The following is a 26,848-nucleotide window of genomic DNA, read 5'->3' as shown; positions in this document are numbered from 1 at the left end:
TTGGACAAGTCTTTTAAGCTCTCTGAAGTCCAGTTGCCTAGCTTGTGAAATTTCTGAGGTGCATTAGCAGAAGTCAGAGTACGCTCTAGTAAGACAAGGGACGAATTCTTCTATGCCTAAATGTCTTGTGTAGGACTCAAGTGTCCCGCTGAATGTCAGATTTCACTTTGGGATTAATAATAGAGAAGATGTGGGAAATTAGGCTGATCGCCATATGCTTTTCCTTTTGAGTTTAATATGTGGACTTGGCATGTAGTTTCCAGGGCAGAATACTGACAGAAGAACCAAAGCATTGGTTCATGAAGGTCAGAACCTTCAGGCCTTTAGAGACTGATGGGTATGATAAGAAACAGCAGCTATTTTTCCTGAAAATGATGAAATAATCCTTTCTTGGGTATAGTTAGGATTTCATGAATTAGATGGAAAGTTAAACAAGACTCCCTCTTCCCATTTTTCCCCTGAGATTTGGTCTCAATCTGTAGTCTAGAATGGCCTTGAATTTGTGATCTCTTGTCTTTACCTCTTCAGTGCTGGGATTACAGGAATGTGCCACCACACCCAGAAGCATTCTTACTTAAAAACAAAACAAAACAAAACAAAAAAGATCAGTTTCAGTGCCTGTACCAATTCCCTTGGTGTGGGCTTTACCTTTCCAGTGTTTTGGGAAAGGGCTGCCTTTGGTTTTGATATTCATGCATGTGTGGCACCTTCCATAAGATACCACAGCAAGTGAAGCCACTGGTTCCCTGGGCAAAGGCAGGCAAAGCCAAGAGCCCACACATCTTAATTTTAAAGTAATAATTTTTGGTCCCTGTGTTGTTGTTGTTGTTTCTTCTTCCTCTTCCTCCTCCTCCTCCTCCTCCTCCTCTTCCTCTTCCTCCTCTTCCTCCTCTTCCTCCTTCAAACTATGAGAGGGTACCAGTAATCCCTCATGTATCATGACAGTCCATTCATTTGGTGTCAAGCACAAAACCTCAGCTGTGATTTCTCTGAAGTCACAGGCTTTCCACCACCAACCCACTCCCCACTCCCCACCCCTATCATGGGGATTAAACTCTGGGCCTGGGCGTTGTCGCTGAGCTCTTCAGCTCTAGGCTACCACCTTATCCTGGAGCCATAGGCGTGAGTTACTGTGCAGCTAGTCACAGGTATTTTTGATTGTCTTGACTGGTATGATCTGAGGGGTGTTGGTAGCCCAGGGTGTCTACTGCTCTTGCTGCTTGGCATACCAACTAAATGTTTTTAATTTCAGAATAACAAAAACAGGAAAGGGAATCATGCTTTGAAAAAGCAAAGCACACACACACACACACACACACACACACACACACACGCACGCACACACACACAGTACATTTTAATTCCCAGTTGGAGTTTTTGTGTAAATACGCTTGCGTTCAGCCCTGACCCTTCAATGGCTCTTCCTCTCCCTGAGTGTGTGTGCCTAGCTCATGACAATCCTGAAGTTCACTTTGAATGTCCCCATCTCTCACATGAATCAAAGAGACTAGCAGTGGATAGCTCATCCCAAACAACATGTGTTTATATTCTTGTCTTTGGCTGTACTTCTGTTCCAGGCCAATTTTGGACAATGCATGACAACATTGCTAAACAATTAGGTAATGTTTTAGGATGTTCTTTTCAATCCTCCCCATCAGTTTCATGCTTTTGTGATTTCTGAACTTACTTTCTTGGGGATGTAAATTCTAACTGTGCTGCAGGGGAAAAAGTTACCTGCTCAAACAGTTTATATTACTGCTCAGAGAAAGGATTTATTGAAAAGTTGCTTCTAGTATTTCTCATCTAGACAGCATGGGGGAATGGAAAGAATCCTGCCTTTGGACCAGACTGAGCTGGATTTGAGTCCTGTCGCTCCCAGGAACAATTGAACCTTTGGGTTGGTCTATTCACCTGCGAAATGGGCATTCTCACCTTGAGAGCTACTGTGAGGTTTAGCTAAGTCCACTCACTCATTCATTCATTCAACAACGTCTTAAAGGACTCCCAGGAATAGGGCATTGTGTCCAGTGCTTTACTGACATGCAGAAAAGGATTCATCTTTCGTAAGTCTGGGAGCATTGTTTAGTGGTAGCACACTTGCCTAGCATACAAGAGACCCTGGCTTCCCTGCCCACAAACAAAGAATATGTCTCTAGAAATAAGGAGAACCCTTCTACAAATGAGGTGAAAAGCAACAATGCTTAAAAACTAAAACAATGTTCACTAAAGAAATGATAAAGGACTTTGGGACAGACTTAAAAAAAGTATCATTAAGAACCAGTGGCTTTGCTGATTTTGTTGGTGGTACACTGTGGGCAGAATGCACCTTCCGTGTGGCAGAATGGTTCACCAATGGGAACATGGATGTGAGCAGCTCAGGCTCTTCCCTCAGCCTTCCTGCACATAAGGCATACTCATTTCTGTTGCAGTACAAACCCCCAGAGCCTTCATGTGCTTACTGAGAGGTTTTTATTCTGTTTTCCATGGACATAGAACTTCAGTTAGTGATGGTCAATTGATTTTTAGAAAATGTACCATCATTTCAGATGCAAATATGAGAGGAGAAAAGGAGGCACTTAGTCTCTACATCACTTAGGCTCTTTTGTGAAGTTTTGGCTGGGGTGTTTAGGGCTCCCTAGACTCCTCCTTAACTCTACTAAGCTGAGGAAAAAATACAGGGTGAGGGTTTTGCAAATGGTGGGAGCCAACATGCCTGCCATTATCCCAGGCCTTGCTGCTTTACCCATGTGTAGAAACCTGTCCTAGCTTTTTAAGTTTCAAGCCTAATTGATAGGAAATAATACTGACAGCTCCTAGATTTAATGGGAAAAGGTGTGAACCGATTACTCCATATTGGCACAAAAGGACAGGTGGCAGTTTGTGAGGCTAGTCTTGAGAAAATACGGTATTTTCTCAGCTGCCTGACAGCATGAGCAACTAGGGAAGATGAGGCCAAGTAGTTGTTTAGGCCAGGGTTGAAATTCCAGCCAATCAAAACACATGCTGCCTTGAAAGACTGAAGGGAGCTATGCCTCACGTAACTGCTGTTGACTGGATGAGCGAAATGTTCAACAAATGGATTCCTTCTTTGAATCTTTTTAGTCATTTTCCTGCCCCCTCCCTCCTTCCTTCTCTCTTTTTTACTTTCCTTTTCTTTCCTCTTTCTCTTTCCTCCTTCCTCTTAGCTCCTCTTCCTGTCCCATTTTTTTCCCTTTCTTTTGAACCCTTACTTCTCAGAATCAGAGTAATTGCCAGATGATTCTGGGTCAATGAAAGTGAGTTTGCAAATGGCTGCAGCATTTGTAAGGCTCCATCTGGTTCCTGTGTGCAGGAGTTGTGACTGGTCACCCTGTTCCATTTAGCCTGAGAAAAAGATACCCCAGTGAGGTCCTCTAAGCTTCGAGTGGAAATATGTGTGTCCTCAGCCAGTCTCCCATAACCAAAGAGGCCAAGACAACTTAGAACCTGTGAGGTTTTTTTTTTTGTGGTTTTAAAGTGAGAAAGGATTAATATTTGGTCATGTTAGGGCCAAACAGAATGGGAAGCAAATGAGGAATTTAGGGGAAAATGCTGCACATATGCAGGAGAAAATCACTGGGCGTGGAAATTAAAGTGATTTTTATGTGGTATGAAAATGGCCTAATCGGCATATCTGAAGGGCTTTTCAGCCTTGTTGGTGGAGTAGTGAAAATAGTGTTTCCCAAGCCAGCTGCTTGTAGCTCATGCCTGTAATCTCATCTACTCTGGAGGCTGAGATCTCAGGATCACAGTTCTAAGCCAGCTGGAGCAATAAGCCTATGAGACTCGTATCTCCAATTAACTACTAAAAAGTCAGAAGTAGAGCTGTGGCTCAAGCAGTAGAGAACTAACCTTAAGTTAAAAACTAAGGGACAAGCACCCAGGCCCTGAGTTCAAACCCCAGGACTGGCACAAAAACAAAATTATATCTTTCCAGGGACCCCCCCTACAGAATTTAATTCCACTTTCTCTCAGCCAAGATCCCTGCCACCAGAGCCAATAGTGGACAGAGACTTTACCTTCTAGGTCCTACTTATCCAGGCCATTAATATCCTTCCCTGAAAATATTTCTGTCTTCTTAACAAGGTAACAGATCACCCTGTGATATCAATGTGCTATATCCATTGATAACGTCTACCTTCCACTTAATTACTGATAAAATATTGACACTTCTGCAGTAGTCTTAACTAGTATTTGAGAATATAAAAGGTATATATGTTCCACTAATAAATTTAATAAGTGTAAACTTATCATAAATTATAGATGCAATATAAGTATTGGATGTTTTGCCATGTGGACTTTAATGGTATGTAAAATTGGGATAGTCTGCACACTGAAGTCACTAGATTGTGGCAATAGTACAGCACAAATATTTATGCCAACATACATGTGTGCTTTGTACCTGATTGTGAATAAAAATAGCAAGAGAAACTTTGGTATATACATTTAGTGTTGTATATTAATGATATAAATATTTTATATAGTATCAGAGAAGGAATATTTGGGCATTACTTTTTATTAACATAGCAATCCAGATAGTATGATCAAGCAACATGCCTAAATATCTAATCTATCTCTTAACCTACTGTGAAACATTTTCACATCAGCCAGCCAACTATTCAGGAAGATCATGATTCGAAGCCAACCAGGGATGTGTGTGTCGGGGGGACATTCTGTAAGAACTCTTCTCTTCAGTTAACCACCCAAAAGTCAGAAGTTGAACTGTGGCTTAAGTGGATAGAGCATAAGAAATGAACAAACAACAACAAAGCTAGGTTGAAGCCTCATTTCTGTCATCTTACTCCCACAGATTTTCACATTAGTGTCCTTAGCCCAAGGAAGATAGCAATAAAAAATAAACCCCTCACATATACTCTGGAATCTATTTGATTTCAGTATCTAATTATTTAAAGGACTTTTTTCCTTTTAGACTCCTAAGTGAGCTTTTGCCATTGTCTTTAGGCTCCCAACAGTATTGGCTTTGGGAAAGAGAGTGAAAGATCCATGACCATGACTAAATCTTTAAGGGACGATGTCCCTTCCACCCAGGAGAAGCTGATCAAGTGGGCTCTGGACAATGGCTTCAGTCCCGTGACCTCGTACACCATGGCTCCAGTGGCTAATAGATTTCATCTTCGGATTGACAGCAGTGGTAAGTCAGAAACTTCGTTGTTGGTGTATAGAAGTATATCCCTTCAAATGATGCTTTCCAGCGAGGAACTCACATTTCATCTTGTCTGTTACATGTTTTAATAATAGTTTTGACTTTTTTTAAACTACAAGAAATAAAATTACCTAGAATCATGATAGATTTTGTGGGAGACCCTAATTGTGTCTTAAGTAATGGAGTTGATTACTTGTCCAAGAGATTTGTCCTCCCCATTGTGACTGTCATAGTTGGCTCATATCCTTCACTCACCTATGGCTGAGAATACAGGTACGGTTGAGGACTACAAGAAAGAACTTAATAATCGGAGGCTGTGCCATATAAGAAAATGGCCTGAGGCCATATCCTGGGGATTTTTAATGCAGTAGAAGAGCTACTCTGGTTTAGGGGAGCAGAAAGCAAAGACTCAAGTTCTTAGGAGAGAGGCTGGAAGTCAGAATCTTGTAGCTAATATGACCCCAATCCCAAGTTCTGGTCCTCAAATTTATTCCTCATCCCATGGACCCAGTACTGAGCACAGTGCTGGTAAAAGAAAAATTATGGGTACAGGTTCAAGCTCATTATTATTCATTAACTCATTATTATCATTATTATTCATTGTTTGGGGAATTGCTTAGTCACTGAACTGCAGATTCTGCAACAGTAGTCAGATTGAAAATAATATCATCTACCTTATCAAGACATTGAAAAGGTTTTGATTCTTTATACATTAAAATCCTTCCAAGCTTAGTACTGATTATGGATCCATACAGTTGTAGCATCCTTTTGAAAAGATTTGTATTAGCCAGGTGCCAGTAGTTCATGCCTGTAATCCTAGCTACTCAGGAAGCTGAGATCTGAGAATCATAGTTCTAAGCTAGCTTGGACAGGAAAGTCTGTGAGACTCTTTGTCTCCAATAAAGTACTCAGAAAAAGCCAGAAGTAGCATTGTGGCTTAAGTGGTAGAGCACTAGTCTTGAGTTCAAGCCCCAGACTGGCAACAGCAATAACTAAAAACGATTTATATTACAGGAGAGTTCATATCTGCCAATCATCTTTACATTCAACTTTCACTGAGATGGATCTGATCTTGAGCATCTTGCCCTTAGATAGTGGAGGTAGAATACTGGGGCAAGTATTTTTTTCTTTAAATTATTGAAAATATAAAAGGAACACTAAACATTACTTGTATGGGAATCTCAGCCTTTGAAAAGATAAAGAAGTATGCAGCACATTTTTCCACTGTTAGGAAAAAGGCTGTGAAAGGACAGGGTGCCCAGATACCTTCTAGAATTTAACAATCAAAAATGAAAACAACAAAAACAATCACAAGGCTAAACCTCATGTTTCCATATCCTGAGTTTGTTTCACTTAGCCTCATCCTCTGTGGCCATATGTACAGAGCGTCATATCTTTTGAGCTATTGTGATACTCTGCTAGAAGAACCCTAGATGTGTACTAATTATTACAAATGGTTTATCTTTTTTTGTCAGTCATGGGGCTTAGAATTATGGGGCTTGGAATTATGGGCCTGGGCATTGTCCCTGAGCTTTTTAGCTCAAGGCTACCTCTCTACCATTTGAGCCACAGTGCCACTTCCAATTTTCTGGTGGTTAATTGGAGATAAGAGTCTCACAGACTTTTGTGCCCATGCTGACTTTGAACCTCCACCCTCAGATCTCAGCCTCCTGAGTAGCTAGGATTACAGGTGTGAGCCATCAATGCCCTTGCTCCTTGTGATTGCTGTTCTTATTGTACTATGCAAAATTACTTCTTTTCTCTTTTTTTCCCCCTTGTTGTTTATCTCATGTTGTTACTGTATCTGACTTTGGTACCTGGTATATTGTAATATATATATATATATATATATAATTTGAAATGGGGAAAGGAAGGGGAAAAAGATTAGGAGGAAGTGAGGGAAGGGAAAGTGGAAGAAAAACATGGGAAGGGGTATCAATGTTCAAGAAGTAATGTACCCACTACCTGACGAATATAACTGTAACCCCTCTATATATCACCCTGACAATAAAATACAATTTTAAAGAAAGAGGTAGAAAAGTAACTTAAAAGTACCAGTATTGGAACTGTGGGAGTAGTTCAGTGGTAGAGCAGTTGACTAATATGCTAGAGGCTCTGGATTCATATCCTGATACTGCAGTATAGAAGTCAGATAATAAAAATTAAGATACTACAACTGTTTTAAGAAATCATTTGACAACCTATTAAAATTCTCTTAAGTCAAAGGGAGTGTGTGTGTGTGTGTGTGTGTATGTGTATGTATATACTGGCATTTGAAATCAAGGGGGCTTAGGCACTATGTCTTAGCTTGTTCACTCAAGGCCGGCACTCCACCACTTGAGCTACATCTTCACTTCTGGAGTTTTATATGTATTTTTGGTGGTTAATTGGAGATAAGAGTCTCATAGAGGAACTTTTCTTCCCTGGGCTAGCTTCAAACTCACATCCTCAGATCTCTGCCTCCTGAGTAGCTCGGATCACAGTTGTGAGCCGCTAGCTCCCAGCTCAAGAGAATTAAAAAATCACCTACTACCATAGTTCTTCACCATGGCTGTAGGCTATAATCGCTCAGGAAGCTTAAAACCCATCCCTGTGACAGAATTGGCTCAAGGTGTAGCCTGGGTCTAGGGATTTTCTTTCTCAACTTATAGAGATGATTTTAATGTGTAGCTGAGGTTGAGAACCACCAATAGAATTCAACCTCTTCATTTAAACAATTGGAAAACTGAGGCACACAGTAGCAAGTCACTTGTCCAAAGCCACTCAGCTCATTAGAACACCAGGACTAGACTTCCAGTCCCTTATTGAATGTTGGCTCACCCTTCCCATTTGATGTCCATTCCTCCTTTGCTTCATGTGCTGATGGCGGGGGTCTGTTCTCCCACTAATGATATTTGCTCTCCTCTCTTTCCACAGAGGAGATGAGAGATGAGGAAGTCCATACCATCCCTCCTGAGCTGCGCATCCTGCTGGACCCTGGCAGCCTGCCTTCCATGGAGAACCCACCCTTCCGGGGAGGAGGACGACTGGGAGGTCTCCCGTTTCCTTTTCCTGATCTCTCCCAGAGAGACCGGAAGGAAGGAGGAGAAGATAGAATCCCCCGGCCGAAGGACTCGGTCATCCCCAGCATTCAACTGTTTCCTGGTCCCAGAGAACCAGAAGAGGTGCAAGGGAGCATGGAGGTTGCCCTGTCGGTCAAATGTGACCATGAAAAGATGATTGTGGCTATAGAAAAAGATTCTTTTCAGGTCAGTGCAGAAGAGAGGTGGTCTCCTGATTACCCATTCTACCCCATTCTGGGCGTACTATTTCCCTAGCTCCCTCACTTAGAAACTTGGGGGTAGGGGGCTATTTTCTCACTTAGATGGGCCTACTTTCCTGGACTATGAGTCTCCTCTGGTTCCTGTTGTGCTTCATGGGTGGTCAGGTGGGAGGGGCAGGGAATCCAGATCCTTGTGTGTCAGTATTTTGCTATTAAAGTTCCAAGGCCAATAACTACAGTCGTTGGGCTGATGACCAATGGTCATTTGGGAAGAGATGGCTGGGTGAGGGGTACAATGCAGACTCGTAGCCACCTTTTGCTTAGAAGACAAGGTAATAGGTGTTAACTTCCTATGATCCCTCAAGCATGTCAAGCATGGCAATCGTTGTTTCTCAGGCTAATGGCTACTCCGGAATGGAGCTCACTCTGAAGGATCCTGCCTGTAAAGCCAAGGTGAACGACACACACTTCGTTTTGGAGTCTCCTCTGAATGGCTGTGGCATGAGTCACCATCGGGCAACACCTGGTAGTGCCGTTTACTACAACTCTGTGAGTGCTCTGCAAAACAATGTTTTACCCTTCAGAATGTTCATAAATATTGCTTAAAAGTCATTTCTATGAAAAGGAGGAGTGGCCTGCTGTCAGTTCTCAACAAAATGGGATGCACCTTGACATGAAGTCTTTCATTTGTCTTCTTGGTGAGATTTTGGGAGTTGGAAGACTCTTCTCTTAGCTGGAGCTGTAATCTCACTCCCTTCCTTCTTGCATCTTCTGATAGCAAATCGTTCACTAGTGAAATGACTGACTTCTCTTCTTCCATGGCCAACCTTCAAAGTCAAATGGCCTGGTCCTTATGGGGCTAAAACCCTCAGTCTAACTAGAAATTTGGTCTCTGTGGCCTCTTCTGGTTCTCTGGGACCAGGAAACATTGAATTCTGGACATACACACATGTACATGTGTGTGCACACTCCATCGTTGCCATGGGCTGGGTGATAGGACTAGGGCTCATTCCGTTCCCCAGTCACTCGTGCTCTTAACCCAGTCCCAAGAAGAGGCTGGTAATTAAGTTGTCTAGTCAGGGGAGGAGTGGCTCTCCATTGGCCCCAAGTTTGTCTTCTCCAGAGAACCTCACAAAGTTGGGCCTGGAAAGAATTCCAGGATGATCTCATTCAGTTTCTTCATTTCATGTATGAGGAAATTGAGCTCTGGAGCATTACAAGACTTGCTTATATTCGAGGGATTTGTTAATGGCACAGCTAAGGCTTAAATCTCTCATCCCATCTCTCGTCCACTCATCTTTCCTCAACACTGGGCTGGTCTAGCTAAAATCCTTTTGTTACTCAAGTAACTCAGTTATTAACCTTTGACTTCCTGGCAATGGAAACACTATTTTCTCCCCCATTATCCAGGCTCTTCAGATATAATGAATGTCATCTATTACTTACATAGTTGGTTTGGGAATTTTGAAACAAATATAAAAGTTAACACTTATTAAGGGAATATAGGGATCTGTGAAGTAAAAGGCATTAATCACTTCAGGAAAGAATTGGATATTTTGACCCTTGTAAAGTCTCTTCTCTTTCTTCTATTGTTATTTTATTTCATTATGATATCCGGAATAAATAATATACTAGGTGCTTACCTTCAGCTGAGAGCACTGGTTGGCTTGCTCAGGACAATCAGATCTGAAGATTATGGTGGGAAGCCAGCGTAGGCAGGAAAGTCTTTGTGAGTCTCACTTCCAATTAAGCACTAAAAAAAAAAGCTAGAATTGGAGCTGTGGCTCAAGTGGTAGAGTATAAGCCTTGAACAAAAAAGCTAAGGGGGCCAGGAGTTTGTCCCAGGTTCAATTCCTTGGTGCCACATATATAGCAAAAAGCTGGAAGTGGTGTTGTGGCTCAAGTGGTAGAGCTCTAGCCTTGAGAAAAGTCCCAGAACAGTGTTCAGGCCTTGACTTCAAACCCCACGACTAGCAAAAAAAAAAAAAAAAAAAAAGGCTAAGGGACAGCACCCAAGCCCCCATTTAAGCCCCAGTACAGCACCAAAAACAAACAATAGACTCCCTTTAAATAGCCAGCCCATAGTATCTCTTAGATTTTTTTTAATGTAAAGATCTTCAAGGAAAATTCTGCTCACAATAGATGACTCCATTGACTCTCCAGTCAACTCTGTTTCAGCGTTTGGTGGTTCCTACTGCTTGAAATAATTTATGACTATAGAATAAAGTTATGATTATACAATATCATAGTTTTAATTTGTATCTCAATTGCCCCATAGGTGTTCACATGAGATAGAAAAAATACCTGTGGGGTGGAATGATTCATAATTGTTCTGCCGTCTTCATATTTTAGGTTGTAATACAGGTTCCACTCCCTGGAGATAGTAGTGGCTGGCCAGATGGTTATGAGGATTTAGAGTCTGGTGATAACGGATTTCCAGCAGACATGGATGAAGGAGAAGCTCCTGTGTTCAGCAAACCTGAACTTTGGATGGTATGTGTTTGGTGTTGGTAGTCTGGGGAAAAGATTTTGTTGACCATTGGTTGGTTTGCATCAGGGACTATGAGAGGATAAAATCATATGCTAAAGGCAAAGCCTTCACTCTTCATGTGCCTGTGATTTATCTTTGTTTGGGGAATTTTTTCCCAGGTTAATTGCAGCTTGGGGCAGCAGGGAAATCCCAGTAGCTTCCAGGACCAGCCCAATGAAAATATCACATTCAACATGGAGTTGTACAACACCGATCTGTTTCTGGTGCCCTCCCAGGGAGTCTTCTCTGTGGCAGAGAATGGACACATTTATGTGGAGGTGAGAGCTGAATATTATCTGTGGGCTATCAGCTTAGTGAGTTGACAGTTCTTGGGACATTAGCTACTGGGCCATGTATAGGCCACTTTCTTGGGCCCTTAGTCTGATTTGGCTGAGGGCTGGACTCAGAAAACCTTTCAGGGTACTTTCTGACCAAAGCAGGAAATACCAGGATTTAAGGTATTACGGTAAATAGAAAGAATATTTTGTAGGCATGTTAAAAATGCTGAGAGCTGCTAGGTGCTGGTAGCTCTTAACTACTCATGAGGCTTAAGTCAGAGGATCATGGTTCAAAGCTACGTCACGTATTATCTTTTAAATTGCATTCACTTCTAAGTGAAATTTTGTGTGCCACCACATTCCATGAAATTTGTTTTTCTATATCATTATCTAAACATCTATAGAAATGTATTGAAAATGGGCCAGGAGTTTGGCCTAGTGGTTAAAGTGCTTGCCTAGCATGCATGAAGACCCGGGTTCGAATCCTTGGTACCACATATAGAAAAAAGCCGGAAGTGGTGCTGAGGCTCAAGTGGTAGAGCTCTAGCCTTGAGAAAGTCCAAGGACAGTGCTCAGGCCCTGAGCTCAAGCCCAGGACTGGCAAAAAAAAAAAAAAAAGAAATGTATTGAAATGATTCCCTGTATTGAACAATAATAATCATGCATAGCACAAATCTGGGGTGACTAGAAAATATTAGGTAGTATGCAGCTTATGTGAATTACTAGGTAATGATGTGCCAAATACAGTTACAAGAAATTAATTCACACTTTGGAACAATCTTATGAGAAGGGACCAATAGTAGCTCAACCTTAAGCATTCACAATGGATGAAAATGGAGGTATAGACACAGAGAAGGTCACTGGGCTAGTACAGAATAGAGTTCTTCCACAGCCCATTATTGTTCTCCACTGGATACTATTGACATTTAGCCCCAAAGTGACACTTGAAAGGGGAGAAAAACATCCTCCCAGTGCAAGCTTTGCTGATTGAGTTCTACAATAAGGCAGATCTCTGGATGAAAGCCTTCTGCTCCCCATTGTTCCCTGGGCACAACCTGCAGTTTTCAGCTGGGCCTGTTGTCTTCTGGTTTCAGGGGAGGTTGTCATTTCTTGAACTGGTTTGAATGCTCATCTGAAAGCTGGTGTTCTGCTTCACTCTGTGTGTGGGGTGTGTGTGTGTGTGTGTGTGTGTGTGTATAGCTCAAGCTCTAAACTGGAACATCTCCATATGTTAAAAGCAACTTGCAGGCACATATTTATGTTTTGGAAAGACATACACACAGCTCTTAACTCCTGTATTGGCTTTGGGACAGAGCCCACCAGCTCTGATGGTTGAGTTCTCATTTTGCATCTCCTCTTCTCTGAGGACTTCTCATTCTGTGGGTATACTTTTCTTTCTCTGCTGGGAAAGCACTCTGCTTTCTACCTGCCATTCCTAAGCATAGATCTTTCCTAATTTAACATTACTCTTTTCCTCTGGCTTTCTTGGCTTCCCAGCTACATGTGCAGTTGGTCAATGGCTCCCTGTTGTGCTATGGATTTAAGGAACTTTGCTTTCTTGCGGGCTGTTCTTTTCCAAATGTGTGTCTGGATTTGCTAATTTATGGTTTGCTGACTTAGGCTAATCAGTGACCAATCTCACTTGTGTGTTTTACTCAGTATAGTTTGGATTCCCCTGTCCCTGAAATATTGGCTTGCTTGAAATGCATGATTGGTAGGCTCCTCCTGGCCCCTAGCTTACTTTTTTTATCCTTGTGATCTTCTCCATAGCTTCTGTATTTTTGGTACCAAATTCAACTAAGAAAATTTAGGCCAAATCTTGTTAGCATTAAGGAGACTTGGGAGATGGGCAAACTGTTTTAAACTTTTATTTAGAAGCTGATTTAGAGCTGGGAATGTACCACAATAGTAGAGCATTTGCCTACTATTTGCCTGAGCATCTCAAAATAAAAAGAAAGCCAGCCACAAAGTTGATTTAAAATATCTAAAATACAAAAGAAAATTGGTAAGCATTCTACTATAGAGGATAGTAACCAGCCATACTTTGTCTTGGGTTCTGACTTTGGATTCCTAGGGAAAATGTTTACTTAGTTTAAGTAAAGCTTAATAAATCATTGTCTTAACCTATAACCCCAAGATTTTTAATTATATTTTTTGTGTGTGCCAGTAACTGATGCCTGTGTGCTCTCCCTTAGCTTTTACTCAAAGTTGGTTCTCTGACTAATCAAGCCACAGCTCCACTTTTGGCTTTTTGCTGGCTAATTGGAGATAAGCATTTCAGGTGACTTCCTGCCTGCACTGGTTGTGATCACAAGTGTGAGCCATTGGTACTAGACTCTTACCCCAGGGATTTAAATCTAGAACTGTACAAATAACAGTGCAGTGGGATATATATTTGCACATACCTGTTACCTCACTGCTCCCAGTCATTATCCCTTGGAAGTATGCCTTAATGTTTCATTCTGTAGGTGGAGACATTGAGTCTCGGTGTGCATATGAGCAGCAGAGCATGTGACTTCCTTGGATTTGTCTCACTCCAAGGTCTATAAACCCTCTACAATTCACTTCCAATTCATAGATAATATTTCCACTTTTTGGGACACTCTAGACATTCTGCCATTATATATGTGTGTGTGTGTGTAGAAAAGATTTGTCACATATTTCTGACTTGTGGATTGAGTTCATGTTAAAGGGCATTTTTTGTTTTTTTAAGTGGGCTCAGATCCTTGTTCTTGCTGAGCCACAAGTTCTAGTAGTTGAGCCCACTAGTACTACAAGTCTTATACTATCTATGCCTAGCCTATCTCAAACCACTATCGTCCTTCCTCTGGCTCTTGATTGACTGAGATTGCAGGGTTGAACCATCATACCCATCCCTTCAAGGAAACTTTTTTTTAAAGATTTTATTAACATTTATTTTTACATCATATTTCAAATGTCATGTTTAACAAACAAGTATTCAAGAAGGGACTCTCTACATACAATCACTGGCACATAGATTTTAGAACATAATTAAAATTAAGCTGCAGGTTTGTATGTCATACATCCATGTTAATCTATGTAATAAAATATTATATCTATAGAGTATGTAGCCCATCATAGACCTTTATGTCTATATAGTTATGTTTATATCTCCAAGACCATGTCCATAACCTCCTTCAAGGACATGTTTTATGAGTCGAGAATATATTTCAAGGCAGACTAATCAGCAGAAAAAAATTGAACAGATAATGAGATGTAAATACTTATAGAATGTTACCACAAAGTGACAATATCATAATTGTCTCATGAGCATCCTTCTGCATCTTACGTGTGGAGCATCCCATAGTGGTTAGCCATCTAGGGACCTTTCCCTGTAGTGTGCTGTGGACTCAGCTCCAGGTGGTAGCCGGGATTTCCCCTGGTGTCTCAGAATGGAAAGTCTGTTTATATTTCCATGTTACTTGCATGGGTTCTTGGGCTATTGGCCTATGGGTAAGGAGTATTCTAAAGTGCTGAAGTTTATTTTGATCCTAAGTTTAGTCAAGGGATGAGACATAGAAAGGGAGAGGCTGCCATTGCACACTGATCCACGTGTCACTAAGGGGGAAAGCTAGGCTGTTCCTGGGATTTTAGCTGAGTTCAGGATACTTAGGGGTTGAATTCTGTTTATACTTAGCCAAACACTCTTTCCTGTTTCTAAAGAAAAGAATCTTAATAAGATTTAGACATGGCCCATACAAATGTTTTGTAAGAGGGGAAGTATAAATAGGTTGAAAACATTTCCATATTCCTTAAAAATACTCCCGGGTTTAAAAAAATGAAGGAAGAGTAGAGTACTTAGCTAAGGCAGGTCTGGTGCTGGGAGCAGCTAGGCCACACTGCCAGATTGCTCTGTCCCCAACATGTCATCCCAGCAGGCTCTGCCTCAGTGGCAGAGTAGGACTTACAACACATCTGTAGCTTTTCTAGAACGTCTTAGGATTGTCCTGGTTTGTTGCAATCTTTCTTACCTACACTCTGCCATTGAAAAAAAAGAAGAAGGGGTATTTGGCCTTTCATACAGTATTTAGTAACAGTCTTTGCCTATGAGTGTTAAATTTATTTTGGAAAATTTACTTAGGTGTGTGGGGAGCTTTTTTTAAAAAAATCTCTTAGAGGACTTATGGGAGGTTAGGCTGGCATTTGAAGTAAATAATTCATTATTGCCATCCATCTCAAGTTCAAGTGGAAAAAATCTCTCCTTTCTTCATTGAGCCATAGGTACTTTTATGGTTAGAAAGGCTAGAAATGAGTTAGAAAATAGGGCCCCATCTCATCTGAAGGGCTATGTGCTGCATATTTTGTGTCTAAAATCAACATAGGATGCTAACTTATTTCTAAATTGATCTTCCTGTTCTTTCGTAGGTATCTGTTACTAAGGCTGACCAAGAACTGGGATTTGCCATCCAAACTTGCTTTATCTCTCCATATTCCAACCCTGATAGGATGTCTGATTACACCATCATTGAGAACATCTGTCCTAAAGATGAATCGGTGAAATTCTATAGTCCCAAAAGAGTGCACTTTCCCATCCCTCAAGCCCAGATGGATAAGAAGCGATTCAGCTTTGTCTTCAAGCCCATGTTCAACACATCACTGCTCTTTCTGCAGTGTGAGCTGACACTGTGTACCAAGAAGGCCAAGGGACCCCAGAAATTGCCTAAGGTTAGTGGGCAACTAATCTATTTGGATTATCCTGACATTTTGGGGAGAAGATGATGACCTAGAGGGGAAGTTTAATCCCCTCAGTGACTGCACGTTGAGGTTTGGGGTTTGGGAAGTGCCTGATGGAAGGAATAAAATCAGTGTAAGCTGGAAACTGTGAGATTTCTAAAGTCAGGGAGGAGAAATCATGATCTTTTATTTATTTATTTTTCTTTCCATGTGTGGTACTTAATAGTACCTGACAAGTGATAAATCAGGACTGTTTTCGGTTGAGGGAGAGGCCTGGCTTTATCCCTGCTGGTCAGATAGTCTTCCATGGCAGAATTACAGCAAACCCAAAGGACAAACTCAGTATGAGGATTAGTTTTTCCAGGCCCCCACTGAGACTTGGATTGTCCATTGTTTTTTGACATTCTCTGTGTGAGTGATAAGGTCTCCAGAGGATTTCAGAGGGGCATTAACAAATATTTTACTTTTTCTCAGTTTCATATCAGCTCACCATGTTTACCTCATGTTTCTCACCCCACATCTACCCAGTACATTTTGTTGTCGAAACAGAAATCAGAACACTTTGACCTTGTTGGGATGGCCGCTGCAGGCTCTGTGGAAGGTCGACTCAGCCTTGTATGCAAAAGGGATCCTCTACTGTCTTTTTTTCCATGATCAAGAAATTATGTATAATTTCCTGTATGCATTGAAGCCATAAATAGGAAGCACCATGTAAACTGGCTTTTCGATCCTTTGGTTAGCCACATGCCAATGTCTCGAAAGCTGTAGAATTAATAATGTATATGGTATCCTCTCATTTACTAGATTATAAAGTGGGAGGAAAATCCATCACTATCACATGGATTACTGTGGATCTGCATCCCTTCCACAAGGTTATTCCCCTAGGCATCCATTTCTTTAATTTATCTAGACATGAAAACATCCATTTGTTTTGCTTATAGAAAATACTTCCAAATTTCTAGTGACTTCTTAGAAAGAACCTAAGAATTTTTGGAGGAGAGGTCCTGAAGAGCCAGGCTGCCCCTTTGAGGATGAAACACCCACTAAGATACACATACCTTCATTGAGTCTTACTTAACCAACAAACAAAAAAATTGACAGGGTAAATTAAAGTAGGAAAGTAAAATACAATTTTTTTCAATAATTGTGCCTTTCTTTCTGAAAATTGATGAAATCATCGTCATCATCTTCTTTTTGTCCCTTTCAGTTCTAGAAATCAACCCTAGGGTCTTGTGCATACTAGATGAATGCTCTACTATTGAGCTGTAGTCCCAGCCCTTGGTTTGGGGGACAGCATCTCACTTTGGCTGGCTTTGAACTGGCTGTCTAGCTTGGCCTGCTCTCAAACTCTTGATCCGTGCTCACTTCAGCAGCACATATTCTAAAAGTGGAATGGTACAGAGAAGATTAGCATGGTCCCTGAGCAAGAAGGGCAGGCAGTTTGTGATGCATTCCATATTTTTAAATCCTATCCCATCACGAATGGACTTAATACCTAAACTGAATGGCCTCTGTCAACCCTGAACCTAGACGTGTAAATCACAGTGAAAGATCACAGAGTTCATGAACAATCAAAACAGCGTTCTACTCTCAAACTCTTGATCCTCTGCTCTGGCCTTTACCTCCTAAGGGGTGGAATTGAGGGTATGTACTATTGTGCTTGGCTTACAGTTTTCTTCTAATATGTGTTTGGGTTTGTATATACCCAGAGCAGCCCTGAAAATACTAAATCACTTCTCTGTGATTGGGAAAGCCTAAAGAATTTCAAATGATTGGCCAATTTTAGTGTTACTGATAAGCATAGACAAGGAAAGAAAATTATTTGGATTCCACCCAAAAGGCCAAGAAGCAATTATGAAATTTATTTAAAGGGAAAAGTGTTGGTGTATGATCATACTATTTTTTATATACAGTGAACTCTAGGTGTACGTTTGAGAACTTAAATCATTAGAGCTGATTTTTATATACCTCGAACCTGCATTTTAAAACATTAAACAGCTGATCTGGGTGGGGTATAGCTCAGAGACAAAGCACACACTAAGTGCTTGGCATGCTAGAGTTAAATCCCTAACACAGGAAAAGAAAAGAAGACCCTAGAAAGCTTAATTTTTTCAGAGCATTAATTTTTTTTTAAGGGCCAGGAGTGTGGCCAATGGTAGAATGCTCTCCTAACATGCATAGAGCCCTGGTTTTGATTCCTCAGTACCACAAATACAGTAAAAGCCAGAAGTGATGCTGTGGCTCAAGTGACAGAGGGCTAGCCTTGAGCAAAAAGTTTTCAAGGACATTGCCTAGGCCCTGAGTTCAAGCCCCAAGACTGGCAAAAAAAATCAATGAGCCAGTAACTCAAACTGGACATGATTGATCTTCTCGGAGAACATACATAACATCTGTCTCCTTTATAACTCAATACATGAAGTTTACCATAGTCACAGCGTTTATTGTCAATGTTATCATGAACCATTACTATGAGGCGAGCCTGGTGAAGGGCCAGCATTACTCATATCGTTTCTCTATTTTTCAAACTAACTCTAAAACTTCTAGATGTTTTGTGGGGGAGAGAGATGGGGAAGATAGGATTTGTAAACTGTCCAGTAGATTTTTGCATCTTTCAGTACAGCTGAAAATACACTGGGCCTGCTGCTGTAGCTCCCTGGTAACTTAGGGTTGAGATGCATGCAAATCTGTTTTCCTGTGGTAAGCAGCTGTGGGCTGTCTGATAAGGGGCCAGAGTTGAATGGTTGGGACTGGGCTGGGGGAGGCACTTTTGCATGACCTCTGACTGCCTTGGTCTGCCTGTACAGTGCGTGCCTCCTGACGAAGCCTGCACCTCACTGGATGCCACCATGATCTGGGCCATGATGCAGAATAAGAAGACATTCACCAGGCCCCTGGCAGTCATCCACCAGGCAGAATACAAAGGTGTGTTCACCAACACGTACTTGTAAGAAATTCTAAGGCTGGAAATAAAGCCCGATTTTAGTAAAAAATAAAAGTTTGTTAGTAGCCTTAGAAGAGGCTCATTTGCCCAAGGAGTCTTCAGGTAGGCCTTTTAAGAGCCACTGTGTGGTAGCAGTGACTCATTTGCAAATCATTTCTTCTTTAAAACATTAGAGCTGGGCACTAGTGCCTCACACATGTAATCCTAGCTACTCAGAAGTCTTGAGATCTGAGGCTCACAGTTCAAAGGCAGCCAAGGCAGGAAAGTCCCAGAGACTCTTATCTCCAGTTAACTACTCAGAAAAAGGAAGTGGTGCTGTGGCTCAAGTGGTAGAGCACAAGCCTTGTGCACAAAGAGGTTCAGAGACAGTGCCCAGGCTCTGAGTTCAAGCCCCACAACCAACAGTTTCAGGTCTTACACCCAAACTCAGGAAATTCTGTATGGCAAGTTTGGCCATTCTGGGCTCAGCACCCCAAAATAAAGAGACAAGTCATAGCAAAGGGCAGAAAAAGCAAGTTTATTATGAGGCACAGATAAGCCATGGGAAGAAGAAACACAAGCAAGTACTTCATGTTCTCTACTTGGGGTAGACACATGCATGTTAGGTTTAAACAGAGGGTGAATTCGAGCAGGGATGTGGCTTAGTTGGTCATTATGTCCTCCTGGTTTAGGGAGGGTATTCTAGGGAAAGTTGTAGTCACTGTCAAGCTAGAAGGGAAGCAGTCTGGACAGACAAGCTGGTTCAGTTGAGTGTTTTGTAGAGGGGAGACTGCTAGTTATTTCCTTAGGGCAGTTTCCTCTACTTCTCTCTGTAAAGATATTATCAGTCCTGAGTTCCAAGATGGCTGCTATGTGAGGACTCAGAGCAAAGACTAATATAAAAATGGAGGCTGGGTTGACAGGTTTTTCTTGGCCCTTGGTTACAGTCCCCTGTTTTGTTTTGTTTTTTGACAAAAACTGCTTTTAAGTACTTGTTACAATTTAGATGTTTGTGGGTTCTTCCACAGTATTTTCATTGTTGTTTGTTTTGCTTTTATGGATTGGTTTTTCCAACCATTTGAAAGTTGTGTCTTTAAGTGATTTGGCTTTTCACTAAGTCAAAGGGAAAAATAAGAACCAATGAATTTGTTGCAAAGAAATCACAATTAGACCACACGTGGCTCTGTTTTGTACTAGGAAAGTGATTTAACAATAGCCACAACTACCTCATACTCCATCTGTTTCTATTACCTATTTTGAGAAAGTATTTCTGCTGATAATTGAAGGCAAATACTTGGCTTTTTCCATGCCAGACAATGATGAGGAATTACTATTGCCGAGGTATAACTTCCAGCCATTCATTTATTCATACATACTTTCTTTCTTTTTGTGTAACTCTGGTGGTATTTTTCTAAGTAATTTCTCTTGTAAATGAGGCAATTACTTTTATTTAAGCTTAGTGTAATTATATCGAAACTTCACTATTTTCTTTCCATAAAAGCTCAAAAGAAAAGTTGTACCGAGTATCAAAGCAGTTTCATGAGATCTGCTTATTGTGACTAAGATTTTAATAGAGTTCCATGTGAGGGAGGAAAATGTATTGCTTAGGTTTATTAAACAAGAGGTTCAGGCGAGGGGACCTATATGCAGATTTGCTTTTTCACTTTGCACTGAATATAACTGTTTTCTAGCCATTTTTAGCTCTTCCTGTGTTAACTTTTCTCCTCTCTCTCCCTCCCCACCTCTTTTGCCAGTCCTGGGGCTTGAACTTAGGTCCTGAGCACTAACCGTGGGCTTTCCTCAAAGCTACCGCCCTACCACTTGAGCTACAGCACCATTTCTGGCTTTTGTATGGACGTGATATCTTCGTGCAAGCACTCTACCACTAGGCCAAACTCACACTCCCCCCTTTTTTTTCTCATCCTAGTTTTTAAACTCTGGGCCTGGGCACTGTACCTGAGCTTCTTTTTCCCTGAAGGCTAGGCTACTTAATCCACAGTGCCACATCCAGATTTTTTTTTTTTTTAGTAGTTTATTGGAACTAAGACTCTCATGGATTTTCAGAGCTTCTGGCTTCCAACCACAATCCTCAGATCTCAGCTTCCTGAGTATCTAGGGTTACAGCCCTGAGCAGCCGGCACCCAGCTCTTTTTTTAAAAAAAAAAATTAAATAGTTTTACAAACAATATTCAATTCAGTATTAGCTTGTTAGTAAAATACATCCTGGACTGTGTACCCTTCCATCATTCTCTTCCATTGCTCCCTCTATATTAATTTTCTTCTCTGTGTGAAGAGGGGAAATATTTTTAGTGAATAAGAGAAATTGAACTTTCTTTTCACCTCTTCTACCTCACAGTGACTTAGAATAGTTCTCAGAAAAGGGAATGTGCTTTTTAAGGCCTTGTTGGCTGATTTCCATAATAGCAAAGTCATGAATGTATATCCTCAGAGTGGGCAGATGGCTTTCTGGGATAAGCTTTTTGGGTAATAATTTCCTCAACCAAGGAGACACCTCATTGTCCTGTTACTACAGCAGTATCCCTAGAAGCCCTGGCAGAGCTTCAGCTCTCTTTGGCTACTTGGTTCCCGCCATTTTCAGTGGTAGGTTTTCTGGAGCAGCTGATAAAGGGGGACAGCCAGAAAGAGTAGTCATCATCACTCTCAATAGCTCAGCTGTCCTTTAGATGCTTTTTCTTCAGAACAAGTTGGCCATCAAATTTACATAAATAATTGTGGGTTCCTTCTCAAGGCCATAGGTTTTTTTTAATAAGAATTTATTAACATTGATTTTTACATCATATTTTAAATGACGAGTTTAACATACAAGTGTTCAAGGAGGGAATCTCTATTTACAATCACTGGGACTTAGTATTTAGAAGTTAATCACAATTAGGCTAAGGGTTTGTATGTCATAGAAACATATTAATTTATGAAATAAAATATTATGTCTATAGAGTCAAAGGTTTTTATGTCTATATAGTTATGTTTATATTTCCATTACCATGTCCATAGCTTTGGGTATGCAGTTATTGAGTCCTCGCTCTTATACTCTTTGGATTTAATAGCCACATATTAAGGATACCATGCGTCTTTTGATCCTTAGGTCTTGACTTGTCTCACTCAACATGATTCACTCTAGATTCATCCACTTCCCTGAGGGCCACAGTTTTTAATGGGATAACCATGAGCACATTTTTGCCACATTTGGCAGCCAGTGTTGGCTTATCATTCTGTTACTATTTACACTTTCAGTAATGGATGGAAGGTATGGGTGGTGCTGGTGTGGTAGTGATGATTTTGTAAGTGCTTTAGGTGGATTATTATAGTAGCCCTTGGAACACCTCTTATAGAGAGAGCTTAAAGAACTTGGCCAAGGCCATGCAACCTATAAATGGCAGATCTGAGATTGAGTTCCAGAAATCTGATTCTGTAGCCTTGCCTTAAATGGAGATGATTCTGTTTTTTAATTTAAAAAAATACAGCACAACAAAACAAAAAAGTAGCCCAGTGCCAGTAGCTCAAGTTCTGTTATCCTAGCAGCCTGGATAAGGAAGTCTGTGTGATTCTTAGCCTTCAGTTAGCCAGCAAAAAGCCAGAAATGGAGCTGTGGATCAAGTGGTAGAATGCTAGCCCTGGGCAAAAGAGCTCAGGGACAGTGCCCAGGGCTTGATTTCAAGTCCAAAGACTGGCAAGAAAAAAATTAGAACAACAGCAGTAAAGCACAATAACCTAGGTAATTTTCTCCTCATATCCCTTATCCCGTCTGTACCCCATGTCATGTTCATAATTAAGGTAACACCCAAGTATTCTAATGATATGAGCTGGAAGTAAAAGAAAGAGTTTTCTAGGAGAAAAGAAGTCTGTTACTCTAAAGGGTTAAGATGTTAAGAAATGTGTAAACTGTCTTAAGTGTGCATTATTAAAGTTTAGGAGAATTCCTGCATGCTTGTATTCTCTCTATCTAGAGAGACAGAAAAAGGGACAAACAGATGGAGCATGACTAGTTTTATTATACATGTTATGGTATATGCCAAAACGATTAAAATAGTTGAGATGGTGCCATCCTGCCATGGTTTCTGAAGTATTTTGAAGCATAGGCGTGTTGGTACTGTTTGTTTGCATGCTCTGACCTCTCTTTACAGCATCTGAAAACAGTTGGCTTTACACAATAAAATCGTCAATGATGGTTTCCAAACAGGGTGAGGAGGAAGAATGACCATTTCTCTGAAACAGAATGTACACACACACATGCACACACCACAGATAAGTGGACATAAAAGAGCAATAGGTAACTCCCCAAATTTGCTGTGATTTACATATACTACTTACTTGCAAGTTTGAAGGTATGAAATACTGGCTTCTCTCCACATTTCTATTATGTTTAAAAATAAAAGCACTTGCAAATCATGGATATTTGGTAAATTTCAATTTCCTCTCCTCCTTCTTAGCCAAACTAGGGTTCTTTGGGGTGAAGGGAGGAAAAGGGAAATGGGAGAGAAAATTGTGAATGTCAATTAGAAATGAATCCAAAGGAGGCACACTACTTTTTGGAACACTTTTGGTTTTTTGTTTTCCAGGACAAAAATAAAAACCCAGTAGAAAGATGGAAGTCATGCCTCACTGACAGAATGCCTTATCTAGTCTCTAATCTATTTGGGAGTGGGGTCATTCTGGGGATTTTTATAGTTCTAAATGCTTCACATTTAAAGAAAAAAATACCGTTTTATTTGGAGGAACTGTCAAATATATACAAAAATAGAATGAACCTCCATGACACTTCCATCTGCTTCCACCAACTAATATTCACAGTGGCTCTTGTTCCATTACTTCCTGTTTGCTGACTGAGTCCTTTGGAAGGAACTCAAGACATAGACTTCTTCCATGAAACCCCTGTCTGTCTTTTAAAGATTAAGGACATCAAAAGATCTTGAGTAGGAACCAGTGTTGTGATGGTTTAATGTGAAATTAGATAATATGTGAGATTTGTGATGTTTGTGTTGTTTATTTAAAAAACAATGTTTACTGAGCCCTACTAGACATTGAGCTGACAGATGATATCCTGTCTTTTAGTCCTTTGTAGTCTAGTGCAGTGCTTTCCAAACTCAACAATGAGGACCTTGGGGTTTGGGTGATGTTGAGGTGAAGGGCTGCCCCAGGCATTGGAGAATGAGCAGCTGTTCTTGTTTCTACTCACTCCATGCCAAGAGCAACTCACCTGTCGTTACAACCCATCATGTCTGTAGATATAATATCCAAGTTTCGAAAGATCACCTCCCTGTCTAATGGTGGGATGTAAACAAGTGAATGACCCACTGCAATGTACACCTTAAGTATTGAAAGAACCCTGGGAAGAATTCAGAAATGGTGAAGTGTCTTCAACCAAAAAGCCCAACCCAAAGCATCTCTAAGAGGAGACATCTTCTCCCTGCCCTTTCTTTTCCACATGTCAATAGATGTGGGTACCAGTTTGACGCCTTGTTTCCCTGGGGCCTGCTTTAGACCTATGGTATTTAGAAGAATGGAATTGAAAACTGGAGAGATGAAAGCTGTGGTTAGTTACTCATGCACAACCCCAGAAATGTCCGGCTTATGAAAACCATACCTCCTATCTGAGGAGGGAAATCTGGTTCTAGAGGTAAACCAAAATTTGCTCAGAGTGTATGAAAAAGATCTTGAATCAGAATGTTGATTATAGTTTATTCTTTCTGCAAAGAAGTCAATTGTTAAAATGATTGCTCCAGCCATGTCTAGGATTCCTTTCTTACAGTCTGAGCCCTAAACCCAAAGTAAATATTGTTACATCCACTCGTTTCCTTGCAGCATGCCAGCTCGATTATAGGGTTCTGGTGGAGATGAAACTATTTTGGTTCTCCTCAGGGCTTATGGGGGGTACAGGAATGGAGGAACAGCATGTTTGAGGATGAAATTGTGGGCCTCAGTCTGCAGCCTCTGTTAGTTTTGATGTGCAGTCTGGAAGCAGCATCACCCAGGAGAAAGGAGTAACAATGGTTTCTGATAAGCTCTCTAACAAGGCCCAATTTGGAGTGGAGGAGAGAGAAGATTAGATCATAGCATAAACCCATTAAGAATTGTAAAACAATGCCATTATTACAAGGCTTTCTTGTAAACCATAAATTCTTACATGTGAGGTCTTCTTCGGGGAGAATCATTATTCTTAACCCACTTGGGGCTTCTGAGTGGCAGGGTTTCACCACAGGCGGTGAACTGGATGGAATTCTTCCCAGAAGCATGTGTGTACTTCTTGCATGATGCAGACCTTTGAGGCCTTTAAATGCCTTTGGACTTAGTTCAGCGAGTCAGACTCTTACTTCTTGAAAGTAGGCGAGGTTTGTGGTTAGAGACTCCTACTTTGTGCAGTTCGCCTTTGTCAATCGTTAAACACAATGCAAATGTATAAATATGAGATGTTACTACTATTGTGATTAAGCCAATAAGGCTGAGAGAGACAGGCTTCCACGAGAGTCCATTTTCTATTTTGTAGTTCATATATTAAGAGCTCATGTACTAAGATTTTTCTGCTCTCCCCACCCCCTGCCCTCTGGAAATGGCCATCTGGCAAGTTCTACGAGACCCAAAGAAAAAAAAATTCAAAATGTAAAACCCATTCTTAGCTCACAGGCCATAGTGTCCTCAATCCTAATTAGTACTGTCTCTTCCACCGCAGAGGTGCTGAGGGCAGTGGGCATAGTACTTCCCCAGCCAAGGGACAAAGCCACAATCCTGTCACTTAGCCTGTAGAGCAGGGAGTCTGGAGTGCAGTCCCTGTCTTGATGCTATCCAGCTGTGACCTAGGCTAGTCATAATACAGAGGCCTCTGGCTGCGTGTTGGTAAAATAGTGATAAAAATTATTTTTCAGCTGGGCACAGTGGCTCACGCCTGTAATTCAAGCTACTCAGGAGACTGAGATCTGAGGATCAAGGTTCAAAGGCAGCCCAGGCATTAAAGTCTGTGAGACTCTTATCTCCAATTAACCACCTGAAAACTGGAAGTGGCACTGTGGCTCAAGGGGTAGGGCAGTAGCTTTGAGCTCAGGGACAGTACCTAGGCCTCGAGTTCAAGTCCCACAACTGACAAAAATTTTTTTTTCTGCTTCCCTCACAGGACTGGGGTGAACCTCCAATGAGCTCTTGATCATGTGATACTTTGCGAAGAGTATAGAAATATTGGCGCCTAGATATAACTTTAATAGTCTTATTCCTCATTTCCTCCATTTCCTAAAAAAGTAAATTAGCATTTTAATCAACCTTCACAACCTTCTATACCCATCTGAGCCCTAATGATGCACAAATGAGTAAGAACTAGAACTTCCCTCATAGCAGAAAAAAAATATCCAGAGCTCCTTTTTCCCCCCAGCAAGTTAAAATGTGATTTAGCATCAAAGTAACACAAGAAGGACGTTGTGTGCAATGGCAGGAGTAGCAGTCTTATTTGCAGAGAGTGGATAGATGGAACTGGGAAACCTCAGGATAAAGGTTCACAGAAATCCCATCCATTTCAGGGATCACTTGCCAAGTGTGATGCCAGGGAATGGCATGGAGAAAGTAAATAAGTTGTGAGTTGCTTGGTATGGGTAGAGGATACCATGAAGAAAAGAGGGAGAGAAAACTTTGTGTTTCAATCTGAACAGTTGAGGACCGCCTCCCCCCCCCCCCCCCAATATTCAGAGAAGTCAGTAAGAAGTAGTTCAGGTAAAAACATGATTGTCCCTGGGAGATTCACCGTGGGGATGGGTATAGAGGAGGAAGCATTTGTTGGTGACAAAATAGAGATGAAGACAAGACTGGTAATCCAGAGCACTGAAGAGGAGCTGAATAAATGACAGTAATGTTATACTGAGAAAAAAGACACAAACTGTTTAAATCCTTAAAAGAGTGTCTCGCTGAGCACCAGTGTCTCATGCCTATAATCCTTGCTACTCAGGAAGCAGAGATCTGAAGATTATGATTCTAAACCAGCCCA

General features: G+C 41.1%; 1 protein-coding gene and 1 non-coding gene across 3 annotated transcripts in view; both read left to right on the top strand.

Moving 5' to 3' along the window:
• Tgfbr3 (transforming growth factor beta receptor 3) overlaps nucleotides 1-26,848 on the top strand; it is a 172,527-nt gene that overhangs the window by 130,628 nt on the left and 15,051 nt on the right. For both annotated transcript variants that reach the window (XM_090334180.1, XM_090334181.1), the window contains exons 8-14: nucleotides 4,981-5,170; nucleotides 8,099-8,430; nucleotides 8,841-8,993; nucleotides 10,797-10,937; nucleotides 11,094-11,252; nucleotides 15,639-15,938; nucleotides 18,752-18,869. In XM_090334180.1, coding sequence (XP_090190306.1) covers nucleotides 4,981-5,170; nucleotides 8,099-8,430; nucleotides 8,841-8,993; nucleotides 10,797-10,937; nucleotides 11,094-11,252; nucleotides 15,639-15,938; nucleotides 18,752-18,869 — 1,393 coding nt within the window. The remainder of the gene's footprint in view (nucleotides 1-4,980; nucleotides 5,171-8,098; nucleotides 8,431-8,840; nucleotides 8,994-10,796; nucleotides 10,938-11,093; nucleotides 11,253-15,638; nucleotides 15,939-18,751; nucleotides 18,870-26,848) is intronic.
• LOC150061306 (U6 spliceosomal RNA) lies at nucleotides 17,305-17,410 on the top strand. Its single transcript, XR_016536099.1, has one exon. It is a non-coding gene; the product is annotated as a U6 spliceosomal RNA (small nuclear RNA).

This window comes from Megascapheus bottae, chromosome 6 (genome assembly GCF_031878675.1).
Source record: "Megascapheus bottae isolate mThoBot1 chromosome 6, mThoBot2.hap1, whole genome shotgun sequence".
NCBI lineage: Eukaryota > Metazoa > Chordata > Mammalia > Rodentia > Geomyidae > Megascapheus > Megascapheus bottae.
This window is presented reverse-complemented; position numbering and strand designations above follow the sequence as displayed.